Here is a 14,552-nt window from a genome sequence, read left to right as displayed (position 1 = left end):
GGAGTCCTAGGTTCAAATCTGACCAAGGACAACATCAGAAGGAAAAGCTGCAAAACTGTACGTGGTAAAACCTGAGAGCAACTGTTGAATGTCCCGGCCTTTACAGGGAATGTAACATCGCATACAACGCTGAAAAAAAAATCATGTCCGTTCTGTTCAGCCTATTACCTCTCAATATTGATCCCGAGTAAGGCAAAAAAAAAAATGAGGTAGAAGCCAATTTTCCCCATTTAAGGGGAAAAAAATTATTCTGACTCCAATATGGTAATCGGAATATAATATTGTAATGCTCAAAAAGGCATCCAGGCCCCTCTTGAACTTTTTTTTTCCTAAATCATTAGCTTTTTTTATTAAAGGAAAAACATGAGGAATAACGACACAAATAGAAGCATCAGGATAGATAACAATTCCCATTACATATATTCATGTACAGATATCTGGCGCTTAGCTCATACATAAAACATAGTCTATCCAGAGACTAAACCTCCTCCTGTCCTCCTTTGATTTCTTATTCTTCATTTATTAAGATCAATGTTATATTTAGAGATGAGCGAGCACACTGGTCTGAGCTTGATGCTCGCTCGAGTATTAGGGTACTGGAGATGCTCGTTACTCGAGACGAACACCACGCGGTACTCGAGTCAGTTCCATTTCCTTCCCTGCATGTTTTGCGCCATTTTCTGGCCAATAGACATGCAGGGAAGGCATTACCACTTCCTCCTGTGACGTGCCAGCCCTATCCCACCCCCCTGCAGTGAGTGGCTGGCGAGATCAAGTGACCGCTGAGTATATAAGGCAGTCCCGCCCGCTACTCGCCTCAGACACACGCTGGCAGAGATTAGGGAAAGTGCTGCTGCTCCTATAGGGAAACTGTTAGGCTACTGTTTGCGTCTGCAAGAACCCCAACGGTCCTTCTTAGGGCCACATCTGACCGTGTGCATTACTGTTGTGGCTGCTGGGAGCTGTTTTGCACCAATTTTTTGTTTTCATCTTGGGCTCTGCAGAGTATTGCGTTCTCAGTCTGCAGCCAATTATACAGAGTATAGGGGCAGTACTGGTGAGGCAGGGACAGTCGAAGTGTAGAATCCTGTCAACAAGTACCCCAAAAAAACTCACTGTTCTGGCTGCTGTGACTTGTAGTGGCTCACTATTAGCCAGCTTGGCCTTTCTGCAGGCAAGCGTATAATTTTTTCGGCCTACAGTGTGCATTACAATACCGCTGTCAGCCTCCAAGTGCAGGCCAATAATTGCCTAATTTTTTACACCGCTCTGTGCGTCCCGTCAACTTCCCGCACAGCGTACGGCCACCACCGCTGATAGAGGGAAAAACATATACACGCTATCTAGGCTGCTGTTTTTTTCCAAAAAAACGGGGAAAAAAATCCTCCTTAAGGCTACCTGTGACCGCGCGCATTACTGTTCTGGCTGCTGTGACTTGTAGTGGCTCACTATTACCCAGCTAGGCCTTTCTGCAGCCTAGCGTATAATTTTTTCGGCCTACAGTGTGCATTACATAACCGCTGTGACCCTCCAAGTGCAGGCCAATAATTGCCTAATTTTTTACAATGCTCTGTGTCTGCTGTATTCCAAATACACCATGCTGAGGGGTAGGGGTAGGCCTAGAGGACGTGGACGTAAACGCGGGCGAGGACACGGAGGTCCAAGTCAGGGTGTGGGCACAGGTTTCTGGTCCATGTGAATCGCAGCCGGTTGCTGCGGGATTAGGAGATAGGAAAGTTTCTAGGGTCCCCAGCTTCATATCACAATTTTGGGGTCCACGTGGTAGACCTTTATTACAAAATGAGCAGTGTGAGCAGGTCCTGTCGTGGATGGCAGAAAATGCATCCAGCAATCTATCGACCACCCAGTCTTCTACGCCGTCCACTGCTGCAACTCTGAATCCTCTGGCTGCTCCTCCTTCCTCCCAGCCTCCTCACTCCATAAAAATGACATATTCTGAGCAGGCAGACTCCCAGGAACTGTTCTCGGGCCCCTGCCTTGACGGGTAAAAAATGGTTCCTCTCCCACCTGAGGAGTTTGTCGTAACCGATGCCCAACCTTTGGAAAGCTCCCGGGGTCCGGGTGATGAGGCTGGGGACTTCTGGCAACTGTCTCAAGAGCTTTCGGTGGGTGAGAAGGTCGATGATGATGAGTCACAGTTGTCTATCAGTGAGGTAGTAGTAAGGGCAGTAAGTCCGAGGGAGGAGCGCACAGAGGATTCGGAGGAAGAGCCGCTGGACGATGAGGTGACTGGCCCCACCTGGTTCGCTAAGCCAACTGAGGACAGGTCTTCAGAGGGGGAGGCAAGTGCAGCAGCAGGACAGGTTGGAAGAGGTAGTGGGGTGGCCAGGGGTAGAGGCAGGGCCAGAGCGAAGAATCCGCCAACTGTTTCCCAAAGCACCCACTTGCTCCAAGCCACCCTGCAGAGGCCTACGTCTTCAAAGGTGTGGATGTTTTTCAGTGAGAGCGCGGACGGCCGACGAACAGTGGTGTGCAACCTGTGTCGCGCCAAGATCAGCCGGGCAGCCACCAGTATAAGCCTCACCACCACCAGCATGCGCAAGCATATGATGGCCAAGCACCCCACAAGGTGGGACAAAGGCCGTTCACCGCCTCCGGGTCACACCACTGCGTTTCCCCCTGTGCCCCAACCTGCCACTCAGATCCAACCCCCTCTCAGGACACAGGCACGAGGGCCTCCCGGCCTGCACCCATACCCTCACCTCCGCTGTCCTCAGCCCCCTTCCAGCAATGTCTCTCAGCGCAGCATCCAGCTGTCACTAGCGCAAGCGTTGGAGCGAAAGCGCAAATACGCCGCCACACACCCACACGCTCAAGCATTGAACATGCACATTGCCAAATTGATCAGCCTGGAGATGCTGCCGTACAGGCTTGTGGAAACGAAGGCTTTCAAAAACATGATGGCGGTCCCACGCTACTCGGTCCCCAGTCGCCACTATTTTTCCCGGTGTGCCATCCCAGCCCTACACCAGCATATCTCCCGCAACATCAATCGTGCCCTCACCAACATGGTTACTGGGAAGGTCCACTTAACCACGGACACGTGGACAAGTACTGGTGGGCAGGGCCACTATATCTCCCTGACGGCACATTGGTGATTTTGGTGGAGGCTGGGACCGAGTCAGAGCCTGGGACCGCATACGTCCTACCCACACCCAGAATAGCAGGTCCTTCCTCGGTTCTGGTATCTGCGGCAGTCTATGCCACCTCCTCTAAACCCTCCCCCTCCTCCTCCTCCTCCTACGCAACCTCTACCTCTCAATTAAGAAATGTGAGCAGCGCGTCGCCAGCAGTCGATGTGGCGCAGCAGCACAGCGGTGGGCAAGCGTTAGCAGGCCATGCTGAAACTACTCAGCCTAGGTGACAAGAGGCACACGGCCCCCGAGCTGTTGCAGGGCCTGACAGAGCAGACCGACCTCTGGCTTTCGCCGCTGAGCCTGCAACCGGGCATGGTCGTGTGTGACAACGGCCGTAACCTGGTGGCTGCTCTGCAGCTCGGCAGCCTCACATACGTGCCATGCCTGGCCCACGTCTTCAATCTGGTGGTTCAGCGGTTTCTGAAAAACTACCCGCACTTGTTAGACCTGGTTGGCAAGGTGTGCCGCATCTGCGCACATTTCCGCAAGTTCACCAAATCTGCCAGTGCACCGACTGCTTTGCGATGTGCCCACACGGTGGAACTCTACGCTCCACATGTTGTCCCGGCTGTATGAGCAGCGTAGAGCTATAGTGGAATACCAACTCCAACATGGGCGGCGTAGTGGGAGTCAGCCTCCTCAACTCTTTACAGAGGAGTGGGCCTGGATGGCAGATATCTCCAAGGTCCTTGGAAACTTTGAGGAGTCTAACCTGATAATGAGTGGTGATCCTGCAATCATTAGCGTCACCATTCCCCTGCTATGCCTGTTGAGAAGTTCCCTGCAAAGCATAAAGGCTGACGCTTTGCGGTCGGAAACGGAGGCGGGGGAAGACAGTATGTCGCTGGATAGTCAGAACACCCTTATGTCTATATCTCAATGCGTTGAGCAGGAGGAGGAGGAGGGGGAGGAGCCTGAGGAGAAAGAGACAGCTGGGCCCATTGCAGAGGGTACCAATGCTGCTTGCCTCTCATCCATTCAGCGTGTATGGCCTGAGGAGGAGGAGGAGGAGGATACTCAAAGTGATCTTCCTAGTGAGGACAGCCATATGTTGCGTACAGGTACCCTGGCACACATGGCTGACTTTATGTTAGCATGACTTTCTCGTGACCCTCGCATTAGACGCATTCTGGCCACTACGGATTACTGGGTGTACACACTGCTCGACCCATGGTATAAGGAGAACCTTTCCACTCTCATACCCGAAGAGGAAAGGGGTTCGAGAGTGATGCTATACCACAGGACCCTGGCGGACAAACTGATGGTAACATTCCCATCCGACAGCGCTAGTGGCAGAAGGCGCAGTTCCGAGGGCCATGTACAGCGCAGGCAGGGGAACACTCTCCAAGGCTTTTGCCAGCTTTATGGCTCCCCACCAAGACTGTGTCACCGCTCCCCAGTCAAGGGTGAGTCGGCGGGAGCACTGTAAAAGGATGGTGAGGGAGTACGTAGCCGATCGCACGACCGACCTCCGTGACGCCTCTGCCACCTACAACTACTGGGTGTCGAAGCTGGACACGTGGCCTGAACTCGCGCTGTATGCCCTGGAGGTGCTTGCTTGTCCTGCGGCTAGCGTCTTGTCAGAGAGGGTGTTTAGTGCGGCTGGGGGAATCATCACGGATAAGCGTACCCACCTGTCAACCGACAGTGCCGACAGGCTAACACTCATCAAGATGAACAAAGCCTGGATTTCCCCAGACTTCTCTTCTCCACCAGCGGACAGCAGCGATACCTAAGCAATACGTAGGCTGCTCCCGCGGCTGGAAGCTACGTTCTCTATCACCATCAAAAACGGGGACCTTTTAGCTTCATCAATCTGTGTATAATATTCCTCCTCCTCCTCCTGCTCCTCCTCCTGAAACCTCACGGAATCACGCCGAACGGGCAATTTTTCTTAGGCCCACAAGGCTCAGTCATATAATTTTTGTAAACAATTTTTATACGTTTCAATGCTCATTAAAGCGTTGAAACTTGCACCTGAACCAATTTTTATTTTAACTGGGCTGCCTCCAGGCCTAGTTACCAATTAAGCCACATTAACCAAAGCGATTAATGGGTTTCACCTGCCCTCTTGGTTGGGCATGGGCAATTTTTCTGAGGTACATTAGTACTGTTGGTACACCAATTTTTTTGGCCCTCGCCTACAGTGTAATCCTAGTAATTTTTATCCCACCTGCATTAAACATGACATTACCTCAGCTGTGCTGGGCAATGCAATGGGATATATTTATGTACCGCCGGTGGGTTCCAGGGAGCCACCCATGCTGTCGGTCCACACGGAGTTGTAACTGCATGTGTCCACTTCTAAAGAACCCCAGTCTGACTGGGGCATGCAGTGTGGGCCCAAGCCCACCTGCATTTAATCTGACGCTAGCTCTGCTGTCCAGGGCACTGCAATGGGATACATTTATGTACAGCGGGTGGGTTCCAGGGAGCCACCCATGCTGTGGGTGCACACGGAATTCCCATTGCGGAGTTGTACCTGCCTGTGACTATTTCTAAAAAACCCCGGTCTGACTGGGGCATGCAGACACCTTGACAGAATGAATAGTGTGTGGCACATAGGTTCCCCATTGCTATGCCCACGTGTGCAGCTCCTGATGGCGGTGGCACAGGATTATATTTCTCATTGCTTCTGTACAGCATTGTGGGCTATCGACCCGTCCCTTTTAAAGAGGGTCGCTGCCTAGTCGTGCCAACCCTCTGCAGTGTGTGCCTGCGGTTCCTCCTCATGGCATACGCACTTACAAATAGACATGAGGGTGGTGTGGCATGAGGGCAGCTGAAGGCTGCGCAGGGACACTTTGGTGTGCGCTGTGGACACTGGGTCGTGCGGGGGGGGGGTTGGCAGCATGTAACCCAGGAGAAGTGGCAGCGGAGTGTCCCGCAGGCAGTGATTGTGCTTTGTTGGAGGTAGTGTGGTGCTTAGCTAAGGTGTGCATTGCTAATGAGGGCTTTTCAGAAGTAAAAATTGTTGGGAGGGGGGGGGGCACTCTTGCCGCTATTGTGGCTTAATAGTGGGACCTGTGAACTTGAGATGCAGCCCAACATGTAGCCCCTCGCCTGCCCTATCTGTTTCTGTGTCGTTTCCATCACTTTCTTGAATTGCCCAGATTTTCACAAATATACAAAAATGCTCGGGTCGCCCATTGACTTCAATGGGGTTCGTTATTCGAAATGAAAACCCTCGAGCATCGCGAAAATTTCGTCCCGAGTAACGAGCACCCGAGCATTTTGGTGCTCGCTCATCTCTAATCTTTATCATCCTCCAGAGTTGGCATGGTGCAACTGGGAAGGCAGGCTCAATTATGGTACTGCTTTAAGATGGCCATCCTCAGTCTCCTCTTTCTGGATAGTTCTCCTCGACCAATTGATGTGTTAGGGTTATTTCATATGTAAGATGTTTAAATGAAATGATTGATTTTTTTTAAATTAACCCCTTCATGACAGGACCTATTTTGGGCTTAAGGACGCAACGATTTTTGGCGGATTTTCTTCTCCATTTTTCAAAAGCCATAACTTTTTTATTTTTCCGTCGACGCGGCCGTATAAGGGCTTGTTTTTTGCGTGGCGAACTGTAGTTTTTATCGGTGCCACTTTTGGATACATTGACTATATTGTAAAACTTTTATTATTTTTTTATGATAGCAGGGAGAGAAAATGCATCAATTCTGCCATAGATATTATTATTTTTTTTTTCATAGCGTTAATCATGCAGCATAAATGACACACTACATTTTTTCTGCGGGTCGGTACGGTTACAACGATACCAAAATGCTTATATTTTTTTTAGGTTTTTCCACTTTTCTGCAATAAAAACCCTTTTTTTGGAAGTCTTATTTTTTTATCTACAGAGCTCACTGAGGGCTTATTTTTTGCGAGACGAGCTGTAGTTTTTAGTGGTACAATTTTGGGGTACATACGGCTTTTTTGATCACTTTTATTGCGTTTTTAGGGAGGTAAAATGGTAAAAATTATCATTTTGCCTCAGTTTTTTAGCGTTTTTTTTTACGCTTTTTTCCGTGCAGTCAATAGCATGTGCATCTTATTGTACGCATCGTTATGGACGTGACAATAACAAATTTGCAGGGTTCAAAAATTTTTTTTACCTTTTTTTATGCTAATATGAGAAATAGCATAAAAAAGAGGGTTTTTTTAAAACTTTTTTTTACATTTTTCTTTTTTATTCATTTTTTAATTTTTTTTTTTACACAATGTGAGATCCTCTGAGGGACTTGCAGCACAGCACTGATGATCACTGTGATAAGGCATGGCAGGGCTTATACAGCGATCATAGGCTATGGCACTACAGGACGCCAGTGTCTGGCGTCCTGTTGCCATGGCAACAGGCCAGGCTCTCTGCAATTATAACACGAGAGCCCGGTGCTCCCTCTGTGAACACTTCCCCTGCCGCGATCTACATAGATGACGGCAGGGAAGGGGTTAACAGCGGGAGGCGCATCGCCAATGCACCCCTGTTGTTGCAGCGGGACGCTGGCTGTGACTTGACAGCCGGCTCCCGGTGCGGGATAGCGCGCGATCATAAGTAATCTCGCGCTATTCCCAGGACATAAGTTTACGCCCTTTTGCGGGAAGTACCCCGCTGCCAGGACGTAAACTTACGCTCTGGAGCGGGAAGGGGTTAAAGAATGTTTATTTAATGAAAAGGCTACTGTGTCCACTATTGTCCATCGTTACTCAGCATTTAGTGTTTTTTTGGTTTTGCTTTTTTAAAGGGATAGGGAGATGGATTAGTTACAAGTGTAGAAAGGAAAGCTCATGTACAATACCCAAGTCAAGTAAACCACTGGCAAGAACATCACAACTATGCTAAGTAACAAGAAGGAGTGGTGTTGGCGTCTCTTTAATAGCATGCGCTGTATGGGGTGGATGCAGGAGAAATCAGCAATGTATCATGCTATCCAAACACTCCCCTCTTGCCTGCCCATCCCCATTCATTGCATTTCTTGTTTGTCCATAGGACCTGAGCAGTGTGGCATAGGTGCCATGTGGGCTCCCTGCGCATGCACCAGTTTTTATCAACTCTAGGGTCCATTTTACCAATGTGTGTTTTTTTTAAATTCTGTTTGTTTATTATTGTTTTGTATTTTACTGACCAATTTTATTATTATCCTTGGAGCTATCAATATCTTAACCCCTTAACAACCACTCATACGTCTTTTGACGACCACTATTATTCTGTAGCACCGTCTTTTTCGTTACTACATTAGAAGTCTGGCGCTGATCTCCCATACCGGGAAGAGCGAGCGCTCAGCTGTCAGATGACAGCCGGGCACCTACGCCAACACCTGGTATCATAAAAACTTTGGATCCTGGTGTTTAACCCTTTACACACTGCGGACAGTTTGACTGCGACATGAAAAAGGCTGACAGAGGGAGGGGGCTCCCTCTGTCACCCATCAGAGCCCTGCGATGTGATCACAGGGTCCCCATGGGTTGCTATGGCACCTAAAGGCTTGAATATAGCCTCCAAGTCTGCCAGCTACGGTCTATGAGGCTCAGCCTCTGGCTCATGTAATGGCAGAGCTGTTCTGTATGTTCTCTGTAATTGGGGTCTGGCCTTTGATTAGACAGTACCCTATGCAAAACGTTGTTTTGGAGTCCCCATTTACTCCATGCATAAGGATAAAAAATTAATCATTTACATAAAATAAACACAAAGGCTATCTGCAATGCAAATAGCCACAGAATACTCAATTCTGGGGAAAAAAATTTACATTGCAATATTTTATTTCTGATCCTTTTTTTCCCCTAGTGTCATTATTGCATAAAAGTATTACAATGGCACGGCATGATTCAGATCTAAAGCAGTATGTATTACTTATTTATATGTCTATTCATAGATATGAATCACTTCTCTACAGGATAAGTGACGCATATATGATCACTGGATGCCCCGACGCGGAATCCCCCAGTCAGTAGATTATAAGCACATCACTTGGCCATCACTTCCATTCCTTCTGATTACAGCAGCAGCAGCATATATGCTCAGCCACCGCTCCATTCAAACCTTTCACTGACGTCAAGGGGCAAGGAGAAAAAGGGAATTCAGGAGATCCATTCTAGTGATGAGTCAGGGCCCCAGCAGTGGAGAAAATTACATGGATGTCACAGATAACTTTTTATTGATTAGCGACACCCAGTTCTTGGGGTGGTTTCACACGGGCGAGAAAATCGCACAATTTTCGCTTGATGCGATAGTCAGTAAAAAAGCAGTTTAGGAAACCAATGACTTACAATGGTTTCCTACCCATCAGCAATGTTTTCACTGATGCGATATCGAGAGAACAAACAATCGCGGCATGCTCTATCTTTCAGCGATGTGAGATTTTTTATCTCCCATGTATCCCCATTGGCTGCTTTTTATTGCATTACAACAAAACAAACTTGCGTTGCGATGCAATTTTAACATTAGGAAATCCCATTGACTCATCATAAAAAAAACTGCGGACGGACAAAAATCGCGGAAAGACGCAATTTTGCCGCGATTTTCTTAAGCCAAAATTGTGATTGCCTGTGTGAAACTGGCCTTAATCCTTCCTATATAGGCATAAATGCAATTCTTTACATGTACTTTGTTGTTTAAGAGGAGGACTTTACACTTGAACTTACTTGAGTTTGCCTTCTCAGACCATCTTTCCTGCCTCCAGCGGGACGCCTTGTGCTGGACTGAATGCACATATTGTAACTTCAGGCTGGCTGCTCCCATCACACATGCAGCAGGCATCTCAGCACAATCATACAGTGACCAACATACATTGGGGGGCATTCATGGCATTCCTTTCTGAGTAGGTTCATGGAGCAGCTGGGAATGTGCTGAATACATGAAGAGGCCTGTGCCACCAGGGAAGATCATGTTAAGCACGGCATCACAAATGCCGGGATTAGTACATTTTCTCCAATGTCTTATGTCTCTTGCCTCTTTCTTTTTCCACTAAGGCTGGATTCATATGAGCATAGGCGTATTTGTGTGTTTTTGCCAAATGAAAGTTAAGTATTTGCGCGTGCAACTGCATTTACTGTACTTCTGCATGCGAAAGTCGTACACATTTGTGCGCCCAAAATAATACTCCCCAATGCTCCCCGCCATTGAAATGGCCAAATTCTTAGGCCCTTCACTCTTAGGCCTTAATCAGACGGGCGTTTTTAGCCGCGATTTGCGCATGCGTCCGGCGATTTTATAGAACCATTGCTTTGCAATGGTATCGGACACATGAGCGCTTTTTATGCGCTCGTCCGATAAATTATAGAACAGAAATCGCAGATCGCACCTATCTGCGATCTGCGATTCCTGTTCGCTTCTCTATATGCGCTCAATGGGGCCGGCGGCAGCAGCGCCGACCCCATTGAGAACATATAGAAGACAAATGATGTTTGCCCATTGAATTCAATGGAGCCGGCCTCTGATTGGTCACAGCCTCACCAATCAGAGGCAGCTCTCACTTACCCATTCATGAATTCATGAATGGGTGTGAGTGAGACCTACCTCTGATTGGCTCAGCGCTGAGCCAATCAGGGGCAGGTCTGACTCACACCCACTGCAGGCCGGCCGCGGGGAACTCCATCTGCCGGGAGCAGGTGAGTATGTATATTTTTTTTATTTTAACACTTTTCTGGATGAATTGCAGGGAAGGGCTTATATATTTAAGCCCTTCCCGACAATTCATCCCACACTCGCTGTATTGCTGGCTCCATTGAATGCAATGCGCTGGACAGCTCCGGCCCGTTTCTAATGAAACGCGGCTAGGAGCAGATTTTCGGGCACCGGTCACGCGATTTGCGGATGCGCATCCGTCATGCGATCCGCAAATCGCACGAAAAAACGCCCGTCTGACTAAGGCCTTACGGAGCACTGTTGGTTTCTGTGTCCTCCCTCACATTAGGACAGAATTAGGCCCCACATGGCCTCCCCAGCATATTACAGCTGTGAGCCCAGCCTTGACCTTGCAAATGGCTGCAAAATTGTACTTTGAATGACCACGTACTCATGCAGATGCACCCATTTTTTTTCTTTGCTTATATTTCCTCCGCTTTCACTTAGCGATGACGTGGATACCCAATACGCAATGTGATTGCATATGGGCTGCAGGTATATGCGCCACCATATATGCTCTGTCGTGTATATCGATGGGAGAATAGAATCCTGTGTTTATTTTCTTTTGTGGATTATGCAATTCTGACACGCTAATGTGATTGGAACTGCACAAGGCAATGCGACTGATTGCCTGCAAGCTACATTCGTATCCCATTGGTGGACAGAGACCGCGGAATCCACTATTCAAATCCAGTGCCACCGTCATCCCCCACGGCACTACTAGGCACTGTTGCCATTACAGCACCGATGCCAATTCCTCACTGCAGTGTACCGCTGGGCTTCTTCTCTGTGTGATCCAATCTTCAGCCATGTGTATGGACAGCTTTAGATACACAAAGTAGACATTTTAACCAAAGAAATGCTTCTAGAACAAGAAAAAAAGTGACATACTGCAGTTCAGCATTCATAAAAGTGAAGACTTTATTAGGAATCCAGTTAAAATACAAATGCTAGACAGGTCATAATCTTACATGTTTCAGGCTGCTTAGGCTCTTAGTCCTAGCAATTTATGGATGTTGGACCCTTCTGTTCCTTCTCACCTGGTGTTTCCGGCATGTCAGTGCATTCACACTGCTAAGTAAACTGGTTTGATCAGTTTTGTATACTGTAGATCAGTTGTAAATGGTACCAGGTACCAAACAAGCCATGAAAAGTGAGTGCAGACCAATATTTGTATTGTAATAAAGTAACTACAGATGTTGCGAATCATATTTTGTGTATTGATATAGAAATAAAAAGCACAACAAATAAGATAAAATTATATACATTTTTGTGGAAACGAGTCTTTGTATCTTTTTTTCAATTCTTATCATTCACAATTTAGAGCAGCCCTCGTATGGTGGAACGTCTAGAGTTTCTAGGTTCCCTTTGTGTAAGAAGTATTCTTCAACTCAGAAACGAGGGATAACCTTCATCTTGTATGAATGCGGTCTTGAACCATTGGTGTTGGGCTTTGGTCTTATACTCAAAGTCTTTCTATCTACGGTGGGCTCCAAAATAAACGTTTGCAGTATAATGGTTAAAAAGAGGAAGAGCTCCATGCGGGCCAGGCCTTCTCCCAAACATATGCGTTTACCTGAGAAGACAGAATGAGCAGACACAATAAGAAAAAGTAAAGTAAACTTAAAGGGGTTGTCCCGCGCCGAAACGGGGTTTTTTTTTTTTCAATAGCCCCCCCATTCGGCGCGAGACAAACCCGATGCATGTGTTGAAAAAAAAAAACGGATAGTACTTACCCGAATCCCCGCGCTCCGGTGACTTCTTACTTACCTTGCGAAGATGGCCGCCGGGATCTTCACCCTCGGTGGACCGCAGGTCTTCTGTGCGGTCCATTGCCGATTCCAGCCTCCTGATTGGCTGGAGGAGCGCTCTCCAGCACGAGCAGCCCCATTCAACACGGAGAAGACCGGACTGCGCAAGCGCGTCTAATCGGGCGATTAGACGCTGAAAATTAGACGGCACCATGGAGACGGGGACGCCAGCAACGGAGCAGGTAAGTGAATAACTTCTGTATGGCTCATATTTAATGCACAATGTACATTACAAAGTGCATTAATATGGCCATACAGAAGTGTATACCCCAACTTTGTTTCACGGGACAACCCCTTTAAAGTCCTTGTCTGGTTTAGAAGACTCATAAGATAATAATATTATTTGGTGGGGTGGAGATCTCCGCAGTTACCAGCACTATCCACTGGCTTTAGAGTCTTCTCCCACTCCATACAGCCTCTCTTATCTACAAGTCTCTGCGAGCGGTAAATTACCCCTAGGTATCAGCGCAAGACAGCAGGTTAAATTTTTCAAGTCACAGCATAGAGCCTCCGCTTTCTACAGGTCTCTGTGTGCGGTGAATTAGCCACAGTTGTCAGCGCTGTACAGTGGGGTAATTTATTTGGGCCCTGCTATATTCTTAATCCACTATGATGAGGAGTAAGGGTAAGAGTCAAGGATGCGGATTTGGATGTCCAAGTGAGGGTGTGGGCACAGGCCGAGTTCCTGGGTGTGGTGAATCACAGCCGGCTGCTGCGGGATTAGGAGAGAGGCAAGTTTCTGGGCTCCCCAGCTTCATATCACAATTTACGGGTCCACGTGGTAGACCTTTATTACAAACAGAGCAGTGTGAGCAGGTCCTGTCGTGGATGGCAGAAAATGCGTCCAGTAATGTATCGACCACCCAGTCTTCTACGCAGTCCCCTACTCCCCGCTTAGGGACTGCAACTCTGAATCCTCTGGCTGCTCCTCCTTCCTCCCAGCCTCCTCACTCCATGAAAATGACATTCTGAGCAGGCAGACTCCCAGGAACTGTTCTCGGGCCCCTGCCATGAGTGGGAAAAAACGGTTTTTCTCTCACCTGAGGAGTTTGTCGTGACCGATGCCCAACCTTGGGAAGTTCCCGGAGTCCGGGGGATGAGGCTGGGAACTTCTAGCAACTGTCTCAGGAGCTTTTTGTATGAGGATGATGAGACACAGTTGTCTATCAGTGACGTAGTAGTAAGGGCAGTAAGTCTGAGGGAGGAGCGCATAGAGGATTCGGAGGAAGAGCAGCTGGACGATGAGGTGACTGACCCTACCTGGTTTGCTAAGCCAACTAAGGACACGGCTTCAGAGGGGGAGGCAAGTGAAGCAGCAGGACAGGTTGGAAGAGGCAGTGGAGTAGCTAGGGGTAGAGGCAGGGGCAGAGCGAAGAATCCCCCAACTGTTTCCCAAAGCACCCCCTCGCACCAAGCCTCCGTGCAGAGGGCTGGGTGTTCAAGGGTGTAGATGTTTTTTAGTGAGAGCGCAGACGACTGACGAACAGTGGGGTGCAAACTGTGTCGCACCAAGGTCAATCGGGGAGCAACCACTACCAGCCTCACCAGCATGCGCAGGCATATGATGGCCAAGGATTCCACAAGGTGGGACAAAGGCCATTCACCACCTCTGGGTCACACCACTGCCTCTTCCCCTGTGCCCCAACATGCCACACAGATCCAAGGACACAGGCCCGAGCGCCTCCCGGCCTGTACCCACACCCTCACCTCCACCGTCTTCCACTCCATCCAGCAATGTCTCTCAGCACAGCGTTCAGCTGTCGCTAACATAAGCGTTGGAGTGAAAGGGCAAATATGCTGCCACCCACCTGCATGCAGAAGCTGTAAACGTGCACATTGCTAAATTAATCAGCCTGGAGATGCTGCCGTACAGGCCTGTGGAAACGGAGGCTTTAAAAAACATGATGGCGGCGGCGGTCCCGCACTACTCGGTCCCCAGTCACCACTATTTTTCTCGGTGTACCATCC

At 48.5% G+C, this 14,552-nt stretch overlaps 1 protein-coding gene across 1 annotated transcript in view; it reads right to left on the bottom strand.

Annotated features, from left to right (window-relative positions):
* Window positions 1-11,669: 11,669 nt before the first annotated feature.
* LOC136633452 (cytochrome P450 2G1-like) overlaps window positions 11,670-14,552 on the bottom strand; it is a 61,280-nt gene continuing 58,397 nt past the window's right edge. Inside the window, exon 9 of the mRNA XM_066609205.1 lies at window positions 11,670-12,349. Coding sequence (XP_066465302.1) covers window positions 12,165-12,349 — 185 coding nt within the window. The 3' untranslated portion in view covers window positions 11,670-12,164. The remainder of the gene's footprint in view (window positions 12,350-14,552) is intronic.

The sequence above is a fragment of the Eleutherodactylus coqui genome, chromosome 6 (assembly GCF_035609145.1).
Source record: "Eleutherodactylus coqui strain aEleCoq1 chromosome 6, aEleCoq1.hap1, whole genome shotgun sequence".
Lineage (NCBI taxonomy): Eukaryota > Metazoa > Chordata > Amphibia > Anura > Eleutherodactylidae > Eleutherodactylus > Eleutherodactylus coqui.
Note: the sequence above shows the minus strand (reverse complement) of the source record. Positions and strands in the feature narration are given on the sequence as shown.